General features: G+C 43.5%; 1 protein-coding gene across 1 annotated transcript in view; it reads left to right on the top strand.

The window, feature by feature from the left end:
• PAICS (phosphoribosylaminoimidazole carboxylase and phosphoribosylaminoimidazolesuccinocarboxamide synthase) overlaps positions 1-24,709 on the top strand; it is a 408,935-nt gene that overhangs the window by 26,737 nt on the left and 357,489 nt on the right. Inside the window, exon 2 of the mRNA XM_069205847.1 lies at positions 22,842-22,931. Within this exon, the coding sequence (XP_069061948.1) occupies positions 22,842-22,931 (90 nt within the window). The remainder of the gene's footprint in view (positions 1-22,841; positions 22,932-24,709) is intronic.

Below are 24,709 nucleotides of genomic sequence, written 5' to 3'. Positions count from 1 at the left end.
AAATATTACACTATTATAAATGATATTATCAAAGATGTAATGAGTGCTGTAATTTGTGGGATAGTTAGCAGTCCATGGCGAGGGTGCAAGGTATAGTTACCTTAGGGCACGAGTTATAGTTACTTGAGGTAACTAATTATAACTGGTGAATTTCTATGGTTTTGTACTTTTAAAATGTTAGCCTAACTATAACTTCCCTTTAACCTTTTTTTTTTCAGTGAATTTCTATGTTTTTTTTAACGAACTTTGCGCGTGTGCAGCGGTGGTTGGCCTCTGGCCAGGCCCTGAGGCCAACCCCTATAAGCACCTAACCTTGCACTGTACACAGCCTCCACCCGTGTGCAGGGGGGTTGCCCGTAAGACCTGGCCTGCAGCCAGACCCTGCAGCCAACACCCTCTAACCACCCAACCCCATGCTGTGCACGGCCCTTTGACTGTGTGCAGCAGGAGTTGGCTGCAGCTTCTCTGGGTGTGAGAACAGGTTTGAGAGGGTGTATCTGGGGGTGATAGTGGCTGTCAGATTGTCTGTCTTGGTGTGAGAGTGCGTACATCAGTGTTTATAGTGGGTGCATAAGTGTGTGCGTGGGTCTGTGAGTGGGTGCATGAGGGTATCAGTAGGTCTGTGAGTGGGCACAGGAGTGTCTGAGTGGGTCGGTGAGTGGGTCTTGGGGGATGTGAGAGTGGAAGAAACTGATTGAAAGAGAGACAGAAAGAAAGAGAGAGAGAGAGTTTATTTTAGGTTTGGATGTCTGATATACTTAAAATGAGATATTTGTATACAATTTAAAATAAAAAATGTATTTCTTATTTGAAGAAAATATAATAATTTGTTTTTATCAAAAAATAAAAGCGGGAAATGAGTCCAGCTGGACTCAAACTCCTAATGCTCAATATGAAGATCTGTGACCTTCACAATGAGCTACGGGTTTGTTTTCTTTGTATTTTTTTTAGCCCTTCATGGGCCAGCTGGGACCCTGAGGGAGCCCATAAGGGCTCCCTCGCACTTGGCTTACCCGGGGGCTTTATAACAGAGAATTAGACAGCGCTTTTTTTTTTTTTTTTCGCCGGATCTGGCCATAAAATAAAAAAAATGCTTTTTAGCCATGTGAGCCGTCCCTTTGGCCACCAGAGCTTAGGGGTCAGGGTGCCCTGGCCCCTTTTCTGTTTTTTTTTTAGCTTCAGCCTAGTCCCAAGATGGCTGACAACAGTTCAACAGCTTCTGTTATTGAACTGTTATCAGTCAATCAGAGCTCTGCACGAGATCAGGAGGGGTCGTGAATCCTTCATGTCCCTATATACACAAATTTGGATTTTCTTTAATTTCTCTAAAACTTCGGAACGGAATTACAGCAAAACAGAAACAGGTCACTTTCTTGAGCAGCGCATAGCTTTCTGGCAAATTTGGTGCAATTCTGTCCAGTAGTTTTGGCGGATTGTTCAAAATCCCAACACAAAAATGAATGGGGAAAATGTGCTTTGGGACCCCCCTTTTCTTAGCCCCACCAAACGGATCAGCCCGCAACTTATAGTGACTGTCAAATATTTTTGGAAAGTTTTGTGAAGATTCGTCATGCAGCAGCAAAGATATAGTCAAGTAAAAAAACACTTTTTATATAGAAACTAGGTTCCAACTATAACTAGGCGACTGCCACTAGGTAATATATATATATATATATATATATATATATATATATATATACAGGGAGTGCAGAATTATTAGGCAAATGAGTATTTTGACCACATCATCCTCTTTATGCATGTTGTCTTACTCCAAGCTGTATAGGCTCGAAAGCCTACTACCAATTAAGCATATTAGGTGATGTGCATCTCTGTAATGAGAAGGGGTGTGGTCTAATGACATCAACACCCTATATCAGGTGTGCATAATTATTAGGCAACTTCCTTTCCTTTGGCAAAATGGGTCAAAAGAAGGACTTGACAGGCTCAGAAAAGTCAAAAATAGTGAGATATCTTGCAGAGGGATGCAGCACTCTTAAAATTGCAAAGCTTCTGAAGCGTGATCATCGAACAATCAAGCGTTTCATTCAAAATAGTCAACAGGGTCGCAAGAAGCGTGTGGAAAAACCAAGGCGCAAAATAACTGCCCATGAACTGAGAAAAGTCAAGCGTGCAGCTGCCACGATGCCACTGTCCACCAGTTTGGCCATATTTCAGAGCTGCAACATCACTGGAGTGCCCAAAAGCACAAGGTGTGCAATACTCAGAGACATGGCCAAGGTAAGAAAGGCTGAAAGACGACCACCACTGAACAAGACACACAAGCTGAAACGTCAAGACTGGGCCAAGAAATATCTCAAGACTGATTTTTCTAAGGTTTTATGGACTGATGAAATGAGAGTTAGTCTTGATGGGCCAGATGGATGGGCCCGTGGCTGGATTGGTAAAGGGCAGAGAGCTCCAGTCCGACTCAGACGCCAGCAAGGTGGAGGTGGAGTACTGGTTTGGGCTGGTATCATCAAAGATGAGCTTGTGGGGCCTTTTCGGGTTGAGGATGGAGTCAAGCTCAACTCCCAGTCCTACTGCCAGTTCCTGGAAGACACCTTCTTCAAGCAGTGGTACAGGAAGAAGTCTGCATCCTTCAAGAAAAACATGATTTTCATGCAGGACAATGCTCCATCACACGCGTCCAAGTACTCCACAGCGTGGCTGGCAAGAAAGGGTATAAAAGAAGGAAATCTAATGACATGGCCTCCTTGTTCACCTGATCTGAACCCCATTGAGAACCTGTGGTCCATCATCAAATGTGAGATTTACAAGGAGGGAAAACAGTACACCTCTCTGAACAGTGTCTGGGAGGCTGTGGTTGCTGCTGCACGCAATGTTGATGGTGAACAGATCAAAACACTGACAGAATCCATGGATGGCAGACTTTTGAGTGTCCTTGCAAAGAAAGGTGGCTATATTGGTCACTGATTTGTTTTTGTTTTGTTTTTGAATGTCAGAAATGTATATTTGTGAATGTTGAGATGTTATATTGGTTTCACTGGTAATAATAAATAATTGAAATGGGTATATATTTTTTTTTGTTAAGTTGCCTAATAATTATGCACAGTAATAGTCACCTGCACACACAGATATCCCCCTAACATAGCTAAAACTAAAAACAAACTAAAACTACTTCCAAAAATATTCAGCTTTGATATTAATGAGTTTTTTGGGTTCATTGAGAACATGGTTGTTGTTCAATAATAAAATTAATCCTCAAAAATACAACTTGCCTAATAATTCTGCACTCCCTGTATATATATATATATATATATATAGGGAAGCCTGACTTCAATAAATCTTCTTTTGCAATATACAGGACTGGCCTGAGCATGCCCTGTTGTTTTGGGGCCAGTGTTGTTGATTGTTGATATGTTGGCTTGCCGGAGCACTGCTCAGGCCTCTGCGTCATGACCATAGAACTCCAGTTTAGTCTTGGACTTGTGTGTGTGTGTGTGTGTATATGTATATATAAATTTGTATTTTTATTAATTTTAAATTCGCTTTTTTGGAGCAGGAGAACCCCAAAACAGACGGTTTAAAAAAAATTACTTTTGCCACACTTTGGGCCAGATGTACCAAAGGATTTTACCCATTCTATGTCTATGGCAAAATGCTTTAGTACATATGGCCCTTTATCACTTCCCAGCCCTAAAATGACACTCACCACCCTATACCACTACCCACCCCAAACTCTAAAATGATCCTCATCACCCTTTATTACTACCAACCCCTAAACCTACCCTTACTACCCTGTACAACAAACCGACCCCTAAACATTAATATTATCCAGAAAGCACAATGAAATTAAGCCATTTTTTAAAAACTTGCATTACACACAGTATAAGATAGGCTGCTGCAAAAAAGTTTAAGAAAAAGTGCTAAAAATATAGATTTCAGTAATACACAGACTGTACAGAGTGCAATTTGTATATCTTACTATTAAGAACACACACTTCACAGCTCAGCTGTTAACTCCCTTGCAATACCACTCAAAAATAATATATCTATATCATCGAGAAGCTTCAAGTGATTCCATTATTTACGCCAATACCACTTCCTTTACATTTGCAGATTAACCAGTTGTGCAAATTTACATGTTTTTCAGGCAAGCAGGCACCCTGACAAGAATGCGTGCTGAGCTGTCTGCCAGTCCCCTCGGTTTCACGGCACAGGAGACTCCAGGAGATTCTCTGACTAACATTTCGGCTGAACCATTTCAACTCCAGGAAGTAACCATCCTGGGATGATTCTTATCTCACAAAAAAGTAGGGGAACAGTTTTTCTTAAATTAGAAAAGTATAGGCACCTCAGAACCCTCCCACTTAGACCACTGCCCTTACCACCCTAAACTCCCCCAGGTAGACCGCTCTGGCATTTATGGCACACTTCTCTCCGGCGCAGTGGTGCGTCTCTCCTCAGCAGGGCTTCGCTGTATTCTATTTTCCACTCCCCTCACGTCCGGATAACAACAAATGAGAGACGCATGCCCAAGAGGCTTTATTTCTATTTATTTAAAGTGAGCCGGCTTTCAGGTACGCGGCTGACACTTTTCGGTCACCAGGACCTTGATCACAGGATATGATACAAGAATCTTACACCACTTTTTATGAACAATCCTATTTTTTCTTCTTTCTTTGCACGTTTCAGTGAACTGTTAAATATAGTGAATAAAACTAAACACTTAATTAAAACAGTGATTTTTTCTTCATTAATCACGACATATGAATTGATGTAGTCCATTGTGAAGTGAGGCGTGCCGCATGCAACGTTCATAATGTCTGTGTGTAACATTGTACTTATTTTGCCCTTGAGACCACGTTCTAGTGTCCACTCATGCTTCTGTTTTTTTAGCACAAATTTAAAGTTCATTATCAGTCCATGAACATTTTATGACGATTCCAATTTCCCATCTGGATGTTTGACGCATTATGATCAATGCAGTGTTCTACTTTTCAAGATCTGCACTGCTATGTTTTGCCATATTTAGACTCATAAAGCCTGCTAATGGATAAATTACTTACTCTTTGATTCCTCCAGTAGAACTGCATTTCAATTTCTGTTCATATAGCGGAAATCTGATTCATAAGGCCGCAATATCATTTTTCCCGCCGTTTTAATATGTGCTCATATCAATTGTGGACAGCCCGTGATCGCTTCCACTGTGTTTTTGTACACAGTTTGTGTTTTCTGTGAGGTTATTTACGTCCTGTTTGAAACTGATCATATTCATTTATTTCTCTTGGTTCTGAGGCAATCTTGTGAGTGTTTAAGACTGGTTTTATAAATGCAGATGTAATTCCTTGTCGTGGTTCAGTCCTGAAGAGGAAAGTGATCGGAGCGGCAAAAAGTATTTCGATTCTCTTTGCCTTAGTGTTCTTTCTCTGTCGCCTTCTCTTTCAGACTTTACAATGTGATCAATTGCATAATATGTTATATGTTCCCATTTGGTCTCATGCTTTTCTTCCATATATTTGGACACTGCATTTCCTCTATTCTTGTTAATTGTGACTCTAATGTGCTCCAAAATTCTCTTATTTGATTCACAACTGTGCTCCCAATGTATTTGAGCTCACATAGGCGTTCAATGATGTAGATTGTGTGTTGACTTTCACATGTGATATGTTGCCTTATCTTACGTTGGTGGCCACTTGCTGTTTGAAATTCTTGTTTATTGATTGAGATTTTGCATGCTTGTCAGAGTGCACACTTCCAAAACCCTGGTTTGTTTATCCATTAGTTTATTTTGTTACTGTAAGCACCAATTTATCCTTCAAATGTATTGCTCGTCTGAAAGCCATTTCCCCAAGTCTGTTATTTAATGTTGGGCTCAATTTCAATACCCCCAATGTTTTTTCATGATTTTTCATACTTCATTGTATTCTTTGGAGTAGGTCTTAATTATTCTGATTGATTCACTGTTGGGTTTCCTTGCTTTTTCCTGTAACAGGGCAATTCTTTTTCTTTCTCTTGTCCTTGCCAGACCTGTTGTTATTGCTCTCATCGGGTATCCCCTGTCTCTGAACCGTTTCAGTGTTTCCTTGTTTTGCTTTTTCCACTTCTCTTTCTTGAGAGTAGTTTTCTTGATCCTTAGAAACTCCCCATATGGGATGCTTCATTTTAAACTGGGATGATGAAATATGTTGCAACGTAACACTGAATTTGTTGCCGTACTTTTTCTATGTTGTGTTGTCTGAACTAATCCCTCATGGGTGTAGATTTCAGTATCCAGAACGATTACCCTAGTATTACTGATCTCATAAGTGAACCGTAAATTGGCAGAATTCTGATTAAGATTTTAAAATAACAATCAAACTCCTCCTCTGACCCATCCCAGATTAGGAAGGGATTGTCTATAAAGTGGAGCCATGTTATCACTTTGCCTACATAGAAGTCTGAGGCCCACATGTGTTTCTGCTCCCACCATCCCATGGTTAAATTTGCAAAATTGTGTGAAAAGGAAAAGCCCATTGTGGTGCCTTTGATTTGTTGATATATTTGTTTATTGAAGAGAAATATGTTGTTCTCTAAACACAGTCTGATCATGGCCAGTAACATGTTGTTTTGTTGAAAATACCAGATGTTTTTCTTCATCAAAAGTACTTACAAGCTTCTATTCCTACATGATGTTCTATACTCGTGTATAATGACACCACGTTTATGGTGATCGGTTTCTTTGATTTATGCCACAGAATGTTTTGAAGGTGCTTTAAGAAGTCCCCTATCCTATGTCTTTTCAATATGACCAGCTGCACCAAGAAATGATGGACATATTTTGAAACTGTTTCCAACAGAGATCCTTTTACAGAAATCATGGGCCGGCCAGGTGGATTTCTGTGGTTCGTGTGTATTTTAGGTAAAAAGTATATTATGGGGATTACGGAATCTACCACAACCATGCATTTCACTCGTCTAAATCTATTACGTTAGATGCCACGCTGTTTTTCAATAACTCCAGCGCCTGAACTTTATGTGTTTGAATGGGATTACTTGTCAATTTTTTATAACACGTTGTGTCAGACAGTTGACGATTGGCTTCTTTTTCAAAATCACTCTTGTTCAACACAATATTTCCCCCTTTGTAGGCGGGTTTTATTTCAGTGTTCTCATCTGCTTGTAATTCTGCAAGCACATCCCTTTCCTTATTCATCTGATTATCTTTATAATCCTTTCTCTTGATTTTGTACAACTCATGTAGGACCATCTTGTGGTGCTGGTCCACTTTGTTTCCAGTGGGAGGATGAGACAGAATGAAGATTTTGGTATTTTTGCCTTTAATCCTGCTCCAAGTGGTGTAAATATCTCCTCTTTCTCTATGAGGTTATCCTTTTCCCATTGTCACTGAGATTGATTTAAAGTGGTAAGTGTTTCTCTGTCCTCTCCTGTTAGTTTAATGATTGGCTTTTGTGACTTTTGTGTGTTATCCATTGTGCTCTTTTCTTTCTTTTCTGCAAAGGTTTTGGCTAATTTTATTTTTCTTATATACTTGTATAGATCAAATGTGAATATTCTGCCTTCCTCATATTCTAATTTGTCACATAAGAATTTTTGTTTCCTCAGTTTGACAGACTCTTCAAGTTTCTCTATTTTATTACTAATTTCCTTCTTGAACTTTCTGAATTCTTCTGTTAATTCCACTTTCTCCAGTTCATTTTCAACTATTTTTGTTCTTCCTGTGTTGTTGTTAATGCTATCTCGGCATGTTTTAATATAGAAATCAGTCCCAATGATGAGGCTAATATATATTCCCCCCCATTCCTGAAGCAATTCCCCACTCCCATCACAGTGATTTGGCATTAGGGAGATTCGGAGCCCCCATGCACTCTCTTTGCTTCTAAGTATTTCTTTAATGATATAAGTATTTTCTTTGCATTGTAAAGACATGAGTGGTAAAGGCATTGCGTGGTAAAGGCTGTATGGTAAAAGGCTGTTTCCCATCCATTGACTTTCTGTTTTACTGTATTTTTTATGTAATGCTGTGATGTAAATGTACTGCGATATTGTGCCCTTGATGTACCCCTCTGAGACTTCACCAGGTCCAATTGTCTTCTGATGAGTAAGTGGTGGGTTGTGGTTTTTATCAAATATAGTCTGATATGCAGTCAGACCCAATCCTAGCAGGATTCCCACAGTCCAGCCATCCCACGCTTTGAAGTAGTTCCTATTTGCCTGCTTGCAAACTGTTCCATTTTCCATAAGCCTCTGCTCAAAGTGGCAGTAACCTAGCTCCACGGTTTGGAGCTTCAAACTCTACCCAAGGCCTGCCCTGTGGAAATGAGGATCCACCCTTGCCTAAGCCCCTTTGACTATTCTGAAAACAGTTTTCCCCCATTTTGAGAGTAGCAAAAATGTATCTCGTAGGAACCCCAGTTCAGACTCCTTCCCACTTATCCCTGTTGAGTGTAAACAACTGAGAAGGACCAGGCCCCATTGCAAGATAAAAGGAAAGTGATTACTCCTCCCAGCCTTCCTGCTCCCAGACTCAACTCTATTGTGTCCTGGCAGAGAGGCATCTCACACCTCATCAATGATTAATCAATAGGAAGAAGAACACTGAGCAGAACTGAATTACTGCTAGTGCTTCCATGCAGCACAAAATAGGTGTTTTAAAAAAATCTATACAATAGTTTAACCATAAATATATTTCAACATTGTACTAGGTGTTTGATAAATATTAAAAATATATTTTGAACAAACCCTCTAGTATTGTCCTTGTGAAAAGTAAAGCCAGGCCTCTCCACTGCCAAAAGTCGCATTAGCTAATTGAGTGAAAATAACAATTTGCAGCTAGTTACTGTAGAGATATATTGTTTTATAGTATCCCTTCTTTGAGGTTTAATACAATAATAACAAAACAATGCACATAGATGCCGACATGCATGGTATGCCATCATTGACCTAGAGCAGAGTGAATAATCATCCAGTCCATCACATCAAAGGGCAAGGAGAACATATATCATACATTTCCAGAGTCACTTTTCAATCAGTAGCTACAAAATGTGCTTTCACCCTAGGGCTATTTTTTGTCTCATTTGTCCTTAGGATCATGTGGTTATCTAGAGCCTCTCTTTTGCATTAGGGCTTTCAGTACATTGTTAATGCGCTAAGTCAGTATTCAACAAATCCACAAAACAAGCACAAATATGCACACAAGCAAATAAGTAATAGTGTCTGAGAACTAATTATGTTAACTGTTCTAATAAAAAATGAAAAAATAAACCTCTTTTGATTATTTGATTGTATTGCAATAGTGAAAAACTTTGATCTAAATCGCCAGGCAGCAAATAAAACTAGGACACTATTAAAAACAAATGTGTTCATTGTACAAGATTTAAAAATGTGCCAGGTTCATAGTGGTTAATGCAAGGTAAAGAAACAATAGAATCAGTGCAGAGCTGGGCTCACCCTTTCCACTTGAAAATGGTGCTGTGGTATTTGTCATAGAATGAATATTAACAGTGCTTTAATGGATACTGTTAAGGTTTAGTTTGAACTGTTTCATAGCCTTCTCTGCCTTTTTGGGGGGGGTCATGTGTGGCTTTTGAGAATGGCGCCCTATAATTTGTCGGGCCTTTATGATCAATAGTTTTGCTGGCATTCATATCTTCTTGCCTATCGCATTGGTATACAAAATCTTTAGGAGATAGGTGCCAGTAGCGATTCAGTGTAATGAATTAATAAGGTCATCAACCTATTCAACTGAGGTCAACTACCTATTTTTCTAACTACATTTCCAGGAGACTTAACATGTTCCTCCTTGTACTTCCATTTGGAAATGGCCCTTTTTCCAGGGGTATCCCCAAACTTTTTGTTTTCTTTTTGTCTTCTTCCTCCTAGTTTTTCTGATTTGTTTATGCTGTTTTATTGTCTCTGCACACTTTACCACTGCTGATCAGTGCTAAAGTGCAAGGGCTCACTATGTAAATTGTAATGGTGATTGGCTTATCCATAATTGGCATATTTGATTTACTAGCAAGTCCCTAGTAAAGCGCACTAGAGGTGTCTAGGGCCTGTAAATCAAATGCTACTAGAAGGCCCGCAGCACTGATTTTGCTACCCACATAAGTAGCCCTGTAAACATGTGTGTGTAGTTTTAAACTGCCAATTCGACCTGGCATGTGTACGCACTTGCAAGGCCCAAACCTTCCCTTTGACTACATGTAAGGCACCCCTTTTTCACTGTTGCAAGGCCTTTCTCTCTCATACGTTAACACTGGGCTGCCTTTAATTATCCTTAAAGTGCAGTTTCCCATTGAGAGCAGATTGAGATTTGGAGTTTGGGATCTCTGAACTCACGATTTAAAAATACATCTTTTGGTAAAGTTGTTTTTTAAATTGTTTGTTTGAAAATGCCACTTTTAGAAAGTGGGCATTTTCTTGCTTAAACCATTTTGTGCCTCTTCCTGCTTGTGTATTCCACGTCTGGGTCAGACTGACAGTTGGGCTGTTGTGAATTCTCTCTAGACAGTGACACAAAGGGAGCTGGGGTGTAGCCTGCATATCCTGATGGGCCATCTGGGCTAGAGTGTAGGGAGGAATGGTCACTTTCACCTGAAAGGGCTGTGCCTGCCCTCACACAATGCAGTCTCCAACCCCCTGGAATGTGTCTGGGGCCAGGCAAAGGCAAGACAGGATCTTGTGAACAACATAGACTTTTCTTTGAAGTATGCCTACTGCAAAGGCAGAAAGGGGTATAAGTAGTGGACCCAAGACCCCAGACTTTTAGAATCTTTCTGGATCAAGAGGAACCTCTGCCAAGGAGAAGAGCTGAGGAGGATTACTGCCCCTTTGCTGTGTTGCTTTGCTTGGTTGGCCTGCAGTTGCTGCTTCTCCCTTAAAAGAGAGCAAAGGGTGAACTTTGCTGTGTATCCTGCTTGAGAGAGTTCTCCAAGGGCTTGCAGTAGAGCTTGCCTCCTGTTTGAAGTCTCAGGGACACCAAACATTTCAGTTTCATCTGCCTACAGCACTGGGAACTGTGTGTTTTGTGCTGTTCAGGGAGAAAAACCACAGCAACGCCTCCAACAACGCTGCTGGCCTGCACCGTGACCTGCCGACGCCGCACGGAGCCGCACCACCCCGCTTCACACCGCAGGCTTGGTCTCACCAGTGCCGCCATCTGACGCCGCCATTGAGCCGATCCTTGCACCATGACCTGTGGGCCACGCACTCCAGCATCACCTAGCTTACACCGCAGCCTGGGCATCCCCAATACCGCTGCTCCTGCTGATACTATCCCATCCCACACCGCAGCCCCGGTCCACCGACGCCAGCACCATTGACTCTAGTCTCGTCACCAGTCATCCCTGTCTGCACTGCGACTCAAGGACGCCACACGGAGCCCATCCCGCCCCGCCCTGCCAACCTGGGCCTTCCGACAACAGCGCTTCAGCAATGATGCCATCGCTGCCTGCACCGTGACCTGGTGACACCGTACGTCGCACCGCCCCGCTTCACACTGCAGGCCTGGTCTCATCGACGCCACTGGACGCCGTCACCGAGCCACTGCCTGCACAGTGACATGTGGGCACCACATGTCGCCTCGTCCCCCTTTGCACCGCAGCCTCGACGCCATCCACGGAAGCGCTCCTGACTTCATCAGCCTGGAGTTCGATCTGCAATGCGTGTGACTTCAAGGGCCCGACGACCCCTGCACTGACCTCCGGAACCAACACCTTCAACGCCAGCAACGCCGCTCTCTGGATCTCATCGCTAAGATCACGACACCCTGCAATTCCAAAGGTACTGTTTGCGGGTCTTACCAACACTGTAGCTGGCCAACGACGCCGCAGCCGGTCTGAACTGTTGGTTTTGTTGATCACGACGCCGTGATATCCCAGGTGGAGCTATTGACTTCGCAGTATATATTCTTGAGTGCTCATACAGAGATATGTATGCAGCACTATACAATCAGTAAAATAAAATATAACGCGTACGTGAACATCTTAGAGCCATAGAGAATAATTGCAAAAACTACCAAGTGGCCATGCACTTCTGTGTAGATTATAGTGGTGGCAGTGAGCTTCTGAGAATCTTTGCTGTTGACAGCATTTTACCCAACAGGCGAGGAGGAGATCATTTGCTGCTTCTGAGATGCCCTTTTTCTCATTACATTCTTAATGTGAAAACCAAAATTCCAAATGGGCTAAACACTGGGGAGGAGGAATATGATTTATATGATTTCATCTTAATTTAAAAATAACTTTTCTTTTCTATTTTTTTTTTAGTTTGCTTTTAGAGATTTTGAATGATGTGAACTGCACACCTGCATAAAAGAAAGGGTGCAACATTGAAAATGAAATTTTGGTTCTTATGTTTTTTGTTAAGACGTCATAGAAAACAAGATTGATTGAGGTACAGAATGAATGGGTCATGGTTGTCTAACAGCTCACATGAGCATGATACAGCTGAGGATGCAATCATTTTGATTACGTACTAAGTTAAATTATTTGTTCCAGCATTATAACATTCACAAGTTACTTTCAATATTTTTTATGTGTTCTGTGCCTAACATTTTTAGGGTTAAATAGCTCAGTTGAGTGTACTATGATGTAATTATTAGCCATTAAAGATTTGATGCACACTCTCAGGATTAAGCATGGCCATACTGGCTTATTATCAGATATTAGTCCTGCATTATATATCACAGTGTTCTTTTTCATCACAAGAATGAATGTAGTGTGGTGGTGCACGACTAAATGCTAAAAAGCAAGATGCAAACTACAATTATATATGTTTAGTTTTCTTTTAATATACTAGAAGAAACACCTTGCATATCAATTAAATGCATTGTGGTATTTATCATAGATTAATTCATCTGAACCTACTACGGCTCGCATCTTTGCAATATGGAAAAGTATTTTACCTGTGTGTATTTTTAAGTCAATTGTTTGTTACACGTACGTCGTCTGTATTGTAACGCCTTTATCTGTAACCAGGAACCAGGTGGCCAAAATGCGTTGGACAAAACCATTCTTCGTTCACCTGTCTTTCTCACTAGGCCACTGTAATGTGGGGCCAGCATCATGGGCAGGCAGGCTCTAAGGGGGTAGCTTGCAGCACCATCATTAAGCCAGTATTGTTCTGGTCGCTGCAGGCTTTTGTTTGGCCCCCATGGGACGGGTGCAGACGCTCAGAAGTAGTGTTCCACTCCCCTGTTGTCAAAATGAGGCAGGGTACTGATAGTGCAACAGCCTTGGCTGGGAGCAGGTGATGTGGCCATTGGGCGCCCCTGGAGGCCTCAGTGCCCCTGGAGCAGCAACAGCTCTGTGCTTTTCTTCACTTTTTCTTCACCCCTCCCTAGCCAGGCCATCACCCTGAGGCTTTAGTTGGCTGGGTAGGGGGAGAGGAAGTGAAGCAGCCTAGCTGAGGGCATGTTGTTGGCACCTTGGACCCAGTGTCTTTCAGTCCTTGGTGTGGACGGGGTGTATGTTTACCAAGGCCTCGCTGTAAGGCACCTTACCCAGTAAGAAACTGATGTAATGTTAGGGTCAGAGCTGCTGAATTTGGAACTATGGAAATAGGTTTGAGTCCCAGCCTCAGCTCAACATCCTGTGATTCTGGGCAAATGACTTAATTGGCCAAGGTCTAAAATAAAAATGAATTTGATCTTCGGTAATCTAACTGGTGCTCCTATAATCGCTAAAATGCCCTTGGGCCCATTTCATGCTATACAAAACTACAATAAAAAATATAACCTTCTGTTTGTTCATGTTTTAAGTGCGGAGGCTGGAGCGTAATAATGAAAGAGGATTCTTCATATAATAAAAACGTCTGTATTCCTTTTTAACAAGGCCTTTCTGTCATTGTTTAGTTTAACTATCAATCACGGATTATTAACGGAGCTTTGGACCACATTTTAATCTGCTTTCACCTTGCGTTTACTGTGTAAAGTACATATTGATCAGAGGAGAAACTTTAACTTTAAATGATTGTCTTCATTTTCGTAGTGGCCAGAACATTAAAATACCAATAATGCTGGGTAAAAAAATGGCCAGGTGGCAAACATAGCCAGATGAGGAGTTGTGGCCTTTAGGCCATTATATTACACCGTGCCTGCCCGGCCAAAATGCAGTGCTTCTAGTTTTCACCAATGTTTTTTGGCCCTGTGAGCTTTAAAATACATAATCTATCAAACATTTCTACAAAAATGAGCCCAGTGGGATTAGCCGAATGATGTTTCATGAACAGGTATGATCCGGGAATGTGGGCCAGTGGTTTGGGGGTGCCCGGGCCGAATTGTGATCCTAATCCGACACTGATCCAGAGTCAGTAGTGGAAGTATTATGTTTGTTGTCCAGAGGCCCTCAGGCACCAGCAGCAGCACACTAAGGGCCAGATGTAGCAACAAACCAAATTGCGAGTTGCAATTTGCGAGTCCATCCGACTCGCAAATTGCAACTCGCAATTTGGTATGCAGAATGGTGTCTCAGACACCGTCTGCGAGTTGCTATGGGGTCGCAAAGACCCACCTCATTAATATTAATGAGGTGGGTCGCAAATTGCGGCCCCATAGCGACCATGGGCACTCGCTAACATGGAGGCCTGCTGTAGTCAGCAGACCTCCATGTTCGTGACTACTTTTAAATAAAGCAGTTTTTTTTTTTTTAAGTGTAGCCCGTTTTCCTTAAAGGAAAACGAGCTGCACTTAAAAAAAAATCCGAAACCTTTAGTTTCGGTATTTTTTCAGGGCAGGTAGACCACTACCTGCCCTGAAAAAATATTTTGTGGTCCATTCACAAAGGGGAAGGGGTCCCATGGGGACCCCTTCCTATTTGCGAGTCGGAAATGCATTTTGCGAGTCGGTCCCGACTCGCAAAATGCATTTCTGCATAGGAAACTCACATTTGCGACTTGCAAACGGCAATTTTTGCCGTTTGCGAGTCGCAAATCGTTTCCTACATCTGGCCCTAAATGGGGAGAGTTGGCCGATTCGCAGTAGAGAAAATGAAACATTAAGATAATGTCTAAAAAGAGAACAGTCATTTTGAGCGGGTCCAGGGTCCACATCTTTCTGGATTTATTAAACCATGCTACATTAGTGCATATGCGAGTTCAAAACAATTCTTGTCTCTTTGTAAAAAAAAAGGCCTCCTATTGTTCATGGTTCTCTTCTAACATTGGTAAACGCACATATTTTCAAGCCCCAATGCTTCCAGGAATATTTGAATTTTGTGAATGAGTCCAGAAATGTTGCTGTACCTATTGGTTCAGCAACAGTTTTCATTGTGCTTTGTCATTTTCACACATTTTCTCTGTTGTTTTCCTTTTACGCAGATGCAATTTGGCAAACTGTAGCCGTTGTCCTCATATTAGTCTGAATTGCCTGCAAGGGCCGGACTACCCATTAGGGCAAACATGCAGTGACTGAAGGGCAAGTCTAATAGATCAGTGTGTGGGGCTGTTTTAGGATTGCAGGGGACATTCAGAATGCTTACCTAGGAATGCATTCTGCTTTTTGCTTGTTATTGGCTTTGTGGTTTGTAAGTCACATATTCTTGCTTTAACCATTTGCTAGCTTTATTTGTTTTAGGCTGTCGAGCTTGAGTTCATTCAAAGACTGATGTCAAATGTCAGGCGCTGTCTTTCGAGAGTGCTTGTTTTTCTTTCTCTGACGTCAGATTGAGAGGATTTATGTGCCAATCTTGCTGGATACTGGGGGTAGGCAAGAGTTTGTTTCTAGCACACAACAACATTTAAATGAACTGAAGTTTTTCAGAATATTATCAGGATTAGGAACACAATGAAGCACATTTTTTGTTATTTCTGAAGTGTGTTCTAAACAAATACTTTAATATTATCAAATCAAATCATTACATTGAGTGATGCAATTTCCACACACTTTCGTCTGTGCACTGAATACTTTTATGAGTAAAACTGTATGTCTGTGCAAATGTAATGGTCATTTCAATTGAAAATGTGTTGTCTGTAATGGCAGTGTGCTACCACACCATGAATACCCACCTCTACGCCACACCACTCTACTCTGTACCACTCCACACCATTGTACTCTACTCTGCACCACTCCACTTTACACCACTCCACCGCACTGTGCACCACCCCTTTATGCCACTGCACTCTAGGCCACTCACACTACGCCTCTGTACTCTACCCTATACCACTCTACTCTATGCCAATGCACCCTTCGCCACTTTACTGTACAACACTGCACTCTTCACCACTGCACCCTACACCACTCTAGTCTAGGCCACACTGATCTACTCTTCAGAATTCCACTCTACGCCACTGTACTTTACACCATTACACTCTATGCCACTCTATGCAACTCCACTCTACCCTGCACCACTGTACTCTACACCACTTCATTCGCCTCTGAAACAATCTACTCTATGCCACTTTACTTCACACCACTCCACGCCACTGAACTTTTCACCACTCTACTTTTAACCACTGCACTCTGGGCCAGTGCACTCTACACAACTACACTCTGTGACTGCACTCTTGGCCACTGCACTCTACTCTGCATCACTGTACTCTACACCACTGCTCTCTACTCCACTGTACTCTGACATTCTACTCTGCAACACTGCACTCTCTGCCACTGAATTGTCATCCACTCTTCTCTGCACAACTCTACACAACTCTGTGCTACTCTACTCTGCATCACTCCATGCCACTGTACTCTATACCAGTCGACTCTAGTCTGCACTCTACGCCACTGCACTCTATGGCACTCAACTCTACCCTGCGCCACTTCCCTCTGCGTCACTCAGCTCTAAGCAATTCCACTCTGCACCACTCTACGCCACTGTACTCTGCCCCACTCTACTCTGCTCCACTCCAGTCTGCACCACTGCATTCTACTATGCACCACTGTAATCTACGCCACTGCGTACTACAATGCTGCATTGTATGCCACTGAATTTAGTGCCACTGACCTCAATGCCACTTCACTCTACGCCACTATAGTCAGAAACACGTTATGCCAATACACTTTACACCAGTCCACTCTACTCTATGTCTCTCCACTATATGCCACTCTACAAGACTCCACACTATGCTACTTTAATACACAAAACTCTCTGCCACTTAACTCTACAACACTTTGCTCCACTCTTCATCATTCCACTCTACGACACTCTGTGCCACTCTCCTCTATGCCACTAACATTTAGCCATGCTGAACAGCAGCCACGCCGGTGTACAATATGGGTGAAACACATTGGCTAAGCCAATAGCTCTTGCATTGTGGAGAACTATTGGCTTTGCCAATGCTTGGTTAGTTGCTTGTCTCCGTGATTAATGGTCTGGTGTGGTTTATTGTTGATTTCCCTGATATTACCACAAACATTGCCTGCAGTAATCACAAATACATAGTCTCCCATACCCTGCAAAACACCTAACCAGCGCATGGTTACTAGTTAAAAAGCTGTCCCAAATTTCAAATGTATACCACTTCTTTAGCTATCTGATGTGCAAATGGGGTCACCATTTTTTAGGTCCTTGGGGTTTTCTTCTGCCCCAGTCCGACCCTTAATGGCTGCACCACATGTCTGTGTTTTGTATTTCCAGCTGTTCACAAGGATTCTTCTCTAACATTTACATACATATGCTTATCTGGCACATGTGCACCAAGCAGTGACATTTTGCCTTACGTCACCAAAGTAGATGGGCAAAATTTCAGCAGACAAAGAAAATACACCAAATAATCAAAACGCTGCACGATTATACTTGGGTGCAAGTGGGGGTTTGGTAATCGGTTTCTGAGTTAAATTGGAGAAACGTTTCTATGTAAAAATCCTTGTTATTTGCAGGAGTCACAGATGTTGGGACCCCCTTATACCGTTTGATCAATTTGACCAATCTGGCCCAGATTAGCCATGCTCATAGATTGGCTCCTGAACACTGTTTACCCCACTTTTGCTCAAAGGGGTCCTGTCCTTTTGGCTTAGTAACTATGAAAATTATTTTTGAGTATCATTGAAGATGGTTTTTACTCTCCTACGTTACGTCTATTTTTCTGTAATCCAGTCACCCAAAAAATATGTTGCACCATGGCAAAATCACACACATAAATAATGGCTTTGTGAGTGTTTACCGGAAGTTTTATGCTTACACACCCTTGCCCCCGCATAACACCCTCTTTTCAGTTTTCCATGACATAACACAGAGTTGATCATAAGAAAGAAGCCCCATAGGTGGACTTTCCATTTGATTGTAATTTCCTTTCACATAAACCCACAAATGCTGACCTGGTCAGTGAACTGCTCTGCCTCCTGTAGCTCCTCCTGCAAGTAGAGCCCTCGTTCCTCTTAACTCCTGACCTCTGAGTTTGAGGCCCTCCTCCACCTGCAGGCTTCTGCCTGTGCCTCATCCCTGGTGTCTAGTGGGAGTGCTCTGCTTTCCTACTAGGCTGCTCTCTGCCTCTCTCCTCCTTTTTTCTGCTTTGCTATCTGTTGTGCTTTCTCTTCAGTGTCTGTCCCTTTTGTGCTCCTTTTGCTTCTGCGTTACACACTTCCTCGTTTTTCTCTCCCCTCACTCCGCTCTCTCTCGCTGTCCCCCCTTTCTCTCTCCTCCGCCGTTGCTGCCCCTGCAGCCCCGCATGCCTCCTCTCTCTCGCGCTGCATTCCTGCAGATGCTGCCCGCCTACTTTTTTTGCGCCGTTTTCCGCCCCGCCTCACAGCTGCCCTCTCCTCCCCCCTCCCTACTTAATGGCAGCTGCTGCGCGCCAAAAGTGTGCCTAAGGCAACCGGGCCTTGACCGCGCCGAGCTCCGGAACCCCTGGTTCTCACCCCCCCACCACGACACTCTTCTCCGCTATGATGCCACCACCCTCCTCACGCTCAATGCCGGCCACTCATCCACCTGCCACCAAGCCACACTGCACCTCACCCGCGGACCCTTCTCCTGCCGGAACTGCACCTTCACCAGCCTCCACGACAGCGACCCACCCACCAAGGCAGGACGCAACCATCTCAGATGCATCCTACTCAACACCCGCTCCATCCATAAGCACGCTATCGAACTCTGGAACCTACTTGACTCAGCCTCCCCAGACGTCGCCTTCCTGACTGATACCTGATTGAACCCCTCCTCAGTGCCCGACATCGTCATAGCCATCCCGGACGGCTACAAGATCACCCGTAGAGACTGCAACAACAGACCAGGAGGAGGCATCACCATAGTTCACAGGAACACCTGCACTTCCAGATCCACACCGATCCAAACACCACCCTCAGAGGGACCCTTGTTTACAGACCCCTTGCACCCTGACAGCAGTTCAGCGACTCCATCTCTGACGTCATCAGCACAAACACCCTCGTATCCACAGACTACATACTACTTGGGGACCTGAACTTCCACCTCGAGAACTCCAACTACAACAACTCCACCACCCTCATCGCCAACCTCGGCCTCAAGCGGCTCGTCATGACACCCACCTACTCCACTGGTCACAGGCTCAACCCCATTTTCTACGCCAGAAAACTCATCTCCTTCAGCCACATGACCGAACTCCACTGGACCGACCACTGCTGCATCCACTTCTCCTTTGAGACACCCACAACACACCATCTCCCTCAGCGGATTCCCTACTGCAGATGGAACAAGGTCACCGAAGACCAGCTGATCACCACCCTCTCCCGGACCCCACCTATTGGCACCACCGACACAGCAGCCTGCAACCCCAGGCAATGAATCGACGACTGTGCCAACACTCACGCCCCGATCAAGAAACCTTCTAACAGACGCACCAACAGAAAGGCCTTCTGGTTTACCGCCGACGTCCAAGAATCTAAGCAAAGATGCCCAAGACTCCGAGAAAACGTGGTGCCAAGAACATACCCCAGCCAACCACACAGCCTTCAAGAACTCCATCCGCAGACATCACCAACTCATCCAAACCGCCAACAGAACCACCTTCAAAGAACGCAACGACAACAACGCACACAGCCACAAGGAGCTCTTCAACATCATAAAGGAACTCTCCAACCCCGATGCCAACATCAACGACATCCTGCCATCACAAGATCTCTGTGACTCCCTAGCCACCTTCTTCTACCGCAAGATTGCAGGCATCCATGACAGCTTCAATACCCAGACCCCCCGTCAACCACTGACACCACAGATTCACCGCCCTCCAGCCACCCCAGCCTCTTGCTGTCCTTGACCCACAACAACGACGATGACACCATCAAAATCATGAACACCATTGACTCCGGCTCACCATCCGACCCCACATCTTCAACAAAGCGAGCTCCGTCATCGCACCCCACCTCCGGAAGATCCTCATCATGTCCTTCCAGACTGCCACCTTCCCGGAGAGCTGGAAACATGTTGAGATTAATGCCCTCCTCAAGAAACCCAAGGCGGACCCAAAGGACCTCAAGAACTTCCATCTCCCTGCTCCCCTTCCCGGCAAAAGTCATAGAGAAAATTGTCAACAAGCAACTGCTCTGCTTTCTTGAGGAGAACAAAACCCTGGACCCGTCTTAATCTGGATGCCCTAGCAACCGCAGCACCAAAACTGCCCTCATCGCCGCCACCAACGATATCAGGATCATACTTGACAATGGTGAAACCGCGGCCCTCATCCTCCTGGACCTCTCGGCCGCGTTCAACACCGTCTACCATCACACCCTACGCACATGCCTCAATGACGAAGGGATCCGCGACAGAGCCCTGGACTGGATCACTTCCTTCCTCACCAGCAGAACCCAGAGAGTCCCTCCATTCCGCTATGAAGCCATCAAAATCATCTGCAGTATACCCCAGGGATCGTCCCTCAGTCCGACCCTCTTTAACGTCTATTTGGCTCCGCTCGCAAATATCGTCCAATCTCACAACCTCAACACTTTCTCATACGTCGAAGACACCCAGCTGATCCTCTCTCTCACCAAGGACCCCGCCACTGCTAAAACCAACCTCCACGAAGGAATGAAGGCCATCGCCGAATGGATGATGAACAGCTGCCTGAAACTGAATTCTGACAAGACTGAGGTCCTCATCCTCGGCTCCACCTCCTCTGCCTGGGACGACACCTGGTGGCTTGCCACACTGGGAACCGTAACGACACCCACCGACCACGCACGAACCCTGGGATTCATCCTGGACTCATTGCTATCAATAACCCAGCAAGTCAACGCCTTCTCCTCCTCCTGCTTCAACACCCTCCGCATGCTTTGGAAGATCTACAAATGGATCCCCACTGGAACCAGAAGGACGGTCACCCAAGCTCTCGTAAACAGCAGACTGGACTACGGCAACGCCCTCTACGCAGGAACCACAGCCAAGCTCCAGAAAAGACTGCAACGCATACAGAACGCCTCCGCATGCCTCATCCAGGACATCCCCCTTCCACAGCCACTTCACAGCCCACCTGAGAGACCTGCACTGGCTCCCCGTCAACAAGAGAATCATGTTCAAACTCCTCACCGACGCTCACAAGGCACTGCACAACACCGGACCAGAATACCTCAACAGACGGCTCTCCTTCTACACCCCGACCCAACAACTTCGCTCCGCTGACCTTGCCCTCGCCACCGTCCCACAGAATGGCCGCCGGTGGCAGATTGTTTTCCAACCTCATCGCTAAGACGTGGAACACTCTTCCCACCCACCTGTGACAGACACAGGACCTACTAACCTTCAGGAGACACCTCAAGACTTGGCTGTTCGAGCAGTAGCACCCCCCCAGCACCTTGAGACCCTCACGGGTGAGTAGTGCGCTTTACAAATGCCTTGATTGATTGATTGATTGATTATGTGACTCAGGACTAGAGGTTTTATAATACAAATTTAACTTTTTGTGAACTTAAGTAATTCTTGGATGAGTAAACAGTTGCCTCTACTTTTCACCTACCATGTAAAAAGAAGCCTCATTAATGACAGCAATGAAGGTTCCCATGTCTGAAGTTTCACATTTAAATGGCACACTTTCTTCTTGAAGACCTAAAAGAACACAGGTTTGTTGTCTTGGGTGTTTGTGAAAATGCACAGGAGCAAGTGACTTTATTTTATATTCCATTCCTGCAAAGGCAGTCTGATGCCAAACGCTCTCCTTCTAACCTCATTTCCATCCTGAAGAAAGGATCATTTCTGTGCAACAAAAGGAAGAAGTTGACTTGGTATATGTAAGATTGAAAAGCCAGTCATGCGGATACACCCCTCAATGGGCTTTATCCAAGAAATGTGTCTCAGGGTACAAAGCTGGGCTCAGAATTGGTCTCTGCTTAACAAGGGGTGGTACATGTTATGTAGACTTAAAAGAAATGTACTGAATGTAAAGAAACAGAATTTCAAAAAACCTGCAGACCATAAAGGGCTGCAAAAGGTTGGGGAGAGGCTCTGTAATTAGATGTCTTTGGAAGTGTATGTAGTGCACTCCAGAAGCTCATTTATTGTATGACTCTTGATTTGTGGTGGTTATTATTGCTAAAGTCAACTATATCAGTTTATTGGTCTTGGCAGGATGAAAGTTAAGTTGGCAACCTAGGATTCAAGTCCTTGACCTGCTCATAGCATATGGAGCTCTACAACAGTTGCTTAACTCAGTGACTTGCAATGATCCAGAATTTGGGTAGAGTAGATGGGCCTCGTGGTCAAGAGAAGTTAATAAGTAACCTGGTGAGCATTGGCCTGGATGTGTTAGCCATGGTACACATCGAGAATACCTCATATGAAAATAGACAAAGGGTAATGATTTTTAATATACTTTATTTATCATGAATAGTCTTAATTTACATTGTGTCATATAAATTCACATAAAACTGTTTAGACGTTTGCCTGGCTAGTCAAAAGATGGAAGAAATGGAGTTTAATTTGTTCCAGAAGTTGGATTTCAGCAATTTCAGAAATATTTCCTCCTCTTCTTTTCATCAGGTGAAATATCAGTTGCAATAGAAGACAATGATGACGATATTCTGGAGGATCCATTGGTTTTTGCTTCGCTTGCAGAATCGACTGAGCCAGGTACAGATACTATTTAAGAGGCACAGTGAAATGACAGCAAAGGCATTTGTGCTTCAGATCTTGTAAGACTAGCTATTCTTGTGCACTGATAAGTAGCTTAGCAAGCAGCATCTTACTAAGATGGAGTCACGAAGCCTGGCACCATCTAAAAGTAGTAGCTGTATGTTAAAGTGACAGTTTTCAGCACAGCACATGTGTAGGAACTGAACTGTTTTGGTACAGACGAACAGGTACCTCAGTCCACTGTCCCTTGTACATCATTACAGAATGGTCCTAAATCTCCCAGTCTGAGGTAGATATCTTACATTCTTTAATTATATGGTGTATAGCATTAATGGTCACAATACCAATGTTCAAAGTTATACAATAAATAATAGTATAGTGCTTCTGTTCAACTATTTACATAGGGGAAATTAGTGAATCCCTGGCTGATATAGCCTCTGAAATCAGTAATTATTAGCTGCAAGCCAGGTATATATGACACCAAGTCTCAAAAGTATCATCTTAATAATAACGAATAATAGGTAACATGGACCAAGAGTTAGGGTCAAAACTATAATTTCAAAACCAAGTGGCATGCATATTCAGGACATGTATCACAAGGTACAACTTTTATTTGTTTTTAGTTCTAGTAAAGTCCATTATAAGACCTCCCATAATTTTTTATGTAAGGACATTTGAGGCCTCAAACTCTACCACTAGGATGGCAATTGCTTAGAATCGTGTGTTTATCACCATGGTGTGACTATATCAGCACATCACACATGCTGGCCCAGTCAGAGGTGTAACAGAGGCCCCCACAGCCTCTACTGATGCGAGTGTGTGGGAAACTCTATCAGACTCAGGCTCCCATGAGTACTCCTAGAAAAAAGTTAAACAATATGCTAATGTATAGGTATTTATGCATTTGTATGTTTACATACTGTGCAATTGTGCTCTGTAAATGTTAAACTTGTTTAACTTATTATCCCTACAGGGAAAGCATAATTATTTGTGGAGAAACACCTTTCCCCTTATCCCATCAATTTTAAGGGTGTTTTCTTCCCATTTCCACTTCAGAAACATATTTGTTTCATCCCTTGACAGGAGTAAACCTCTGACCCTTTTTGAGGGGAAATTCACTCTGAAACTTCTAAGAAAGCTTTCTATGGGAGACTTATTCTAGCTACAGTGGAGCACAGGACTCCAGTACTCCTTTCTAACTCTGCCTCTCCTGCCAACATTCTGAAGAAGTTCAGGAATGACTGGGGTGTCCTGTTGCTTATCTAAATGTTTATTCCAAGATTATAGTTTGTTATTCTCACCAGTGGTGTAGTGAATTATGATAAACCCATTAGGCCCAATGTAAGGATCTGAATTCAGTCCTGATGGAAGCCAATTGACCTATTCAGGTAAAGTTTTTTTAGCTGAAACATGTAGACCTGCAGATGCTGGAGCTGATAACATTTTCCTGTAGCATCACCACTTGCTTGTAATCATGCAAGGAGATCCTGTAATGAATGGGTTGAAAGACACCAAAGATTAGCCTTGGGGCCTGGTTACGCGTACAGGTGTTATTTTTCACCCCTGATAAATCAGAGTACCATGGTGTACGTTATTTATTGGTTGCGATAAATAGCACCTACTACCATTTTGTTGGGAAAACGTGGACTTTGGTGTTTAATGCACCAATCCTGCATGCTATGCACCATAGGATTTCCCCCTGTTAAATTCCGGCAGGTTTGACCTGCTGAAATTTAGCAAAGGTTAAGGTATTTAATGCATTCGATAATTATCGG

The sequence above is a fragment of the Pleurodeles waltl genome, chromosome 1_2, assembly GCF_031143425.1.
Source record: "Pleurodeles waltl isolate 20211129_DDA chromosome 1_2, aPleWal1.hap1.20221129, whole genome shotgun sequence".
NCBI classification, from domain to species: Eukaryota; Metazoa; Chordata; class Amphibia; order Caudata; family Salamandridae; genus Pleurodeles; species Pleurodeles waltl.
This window is presented reverse-complemented; position numbering and strand designations above follow the sequence as displayed.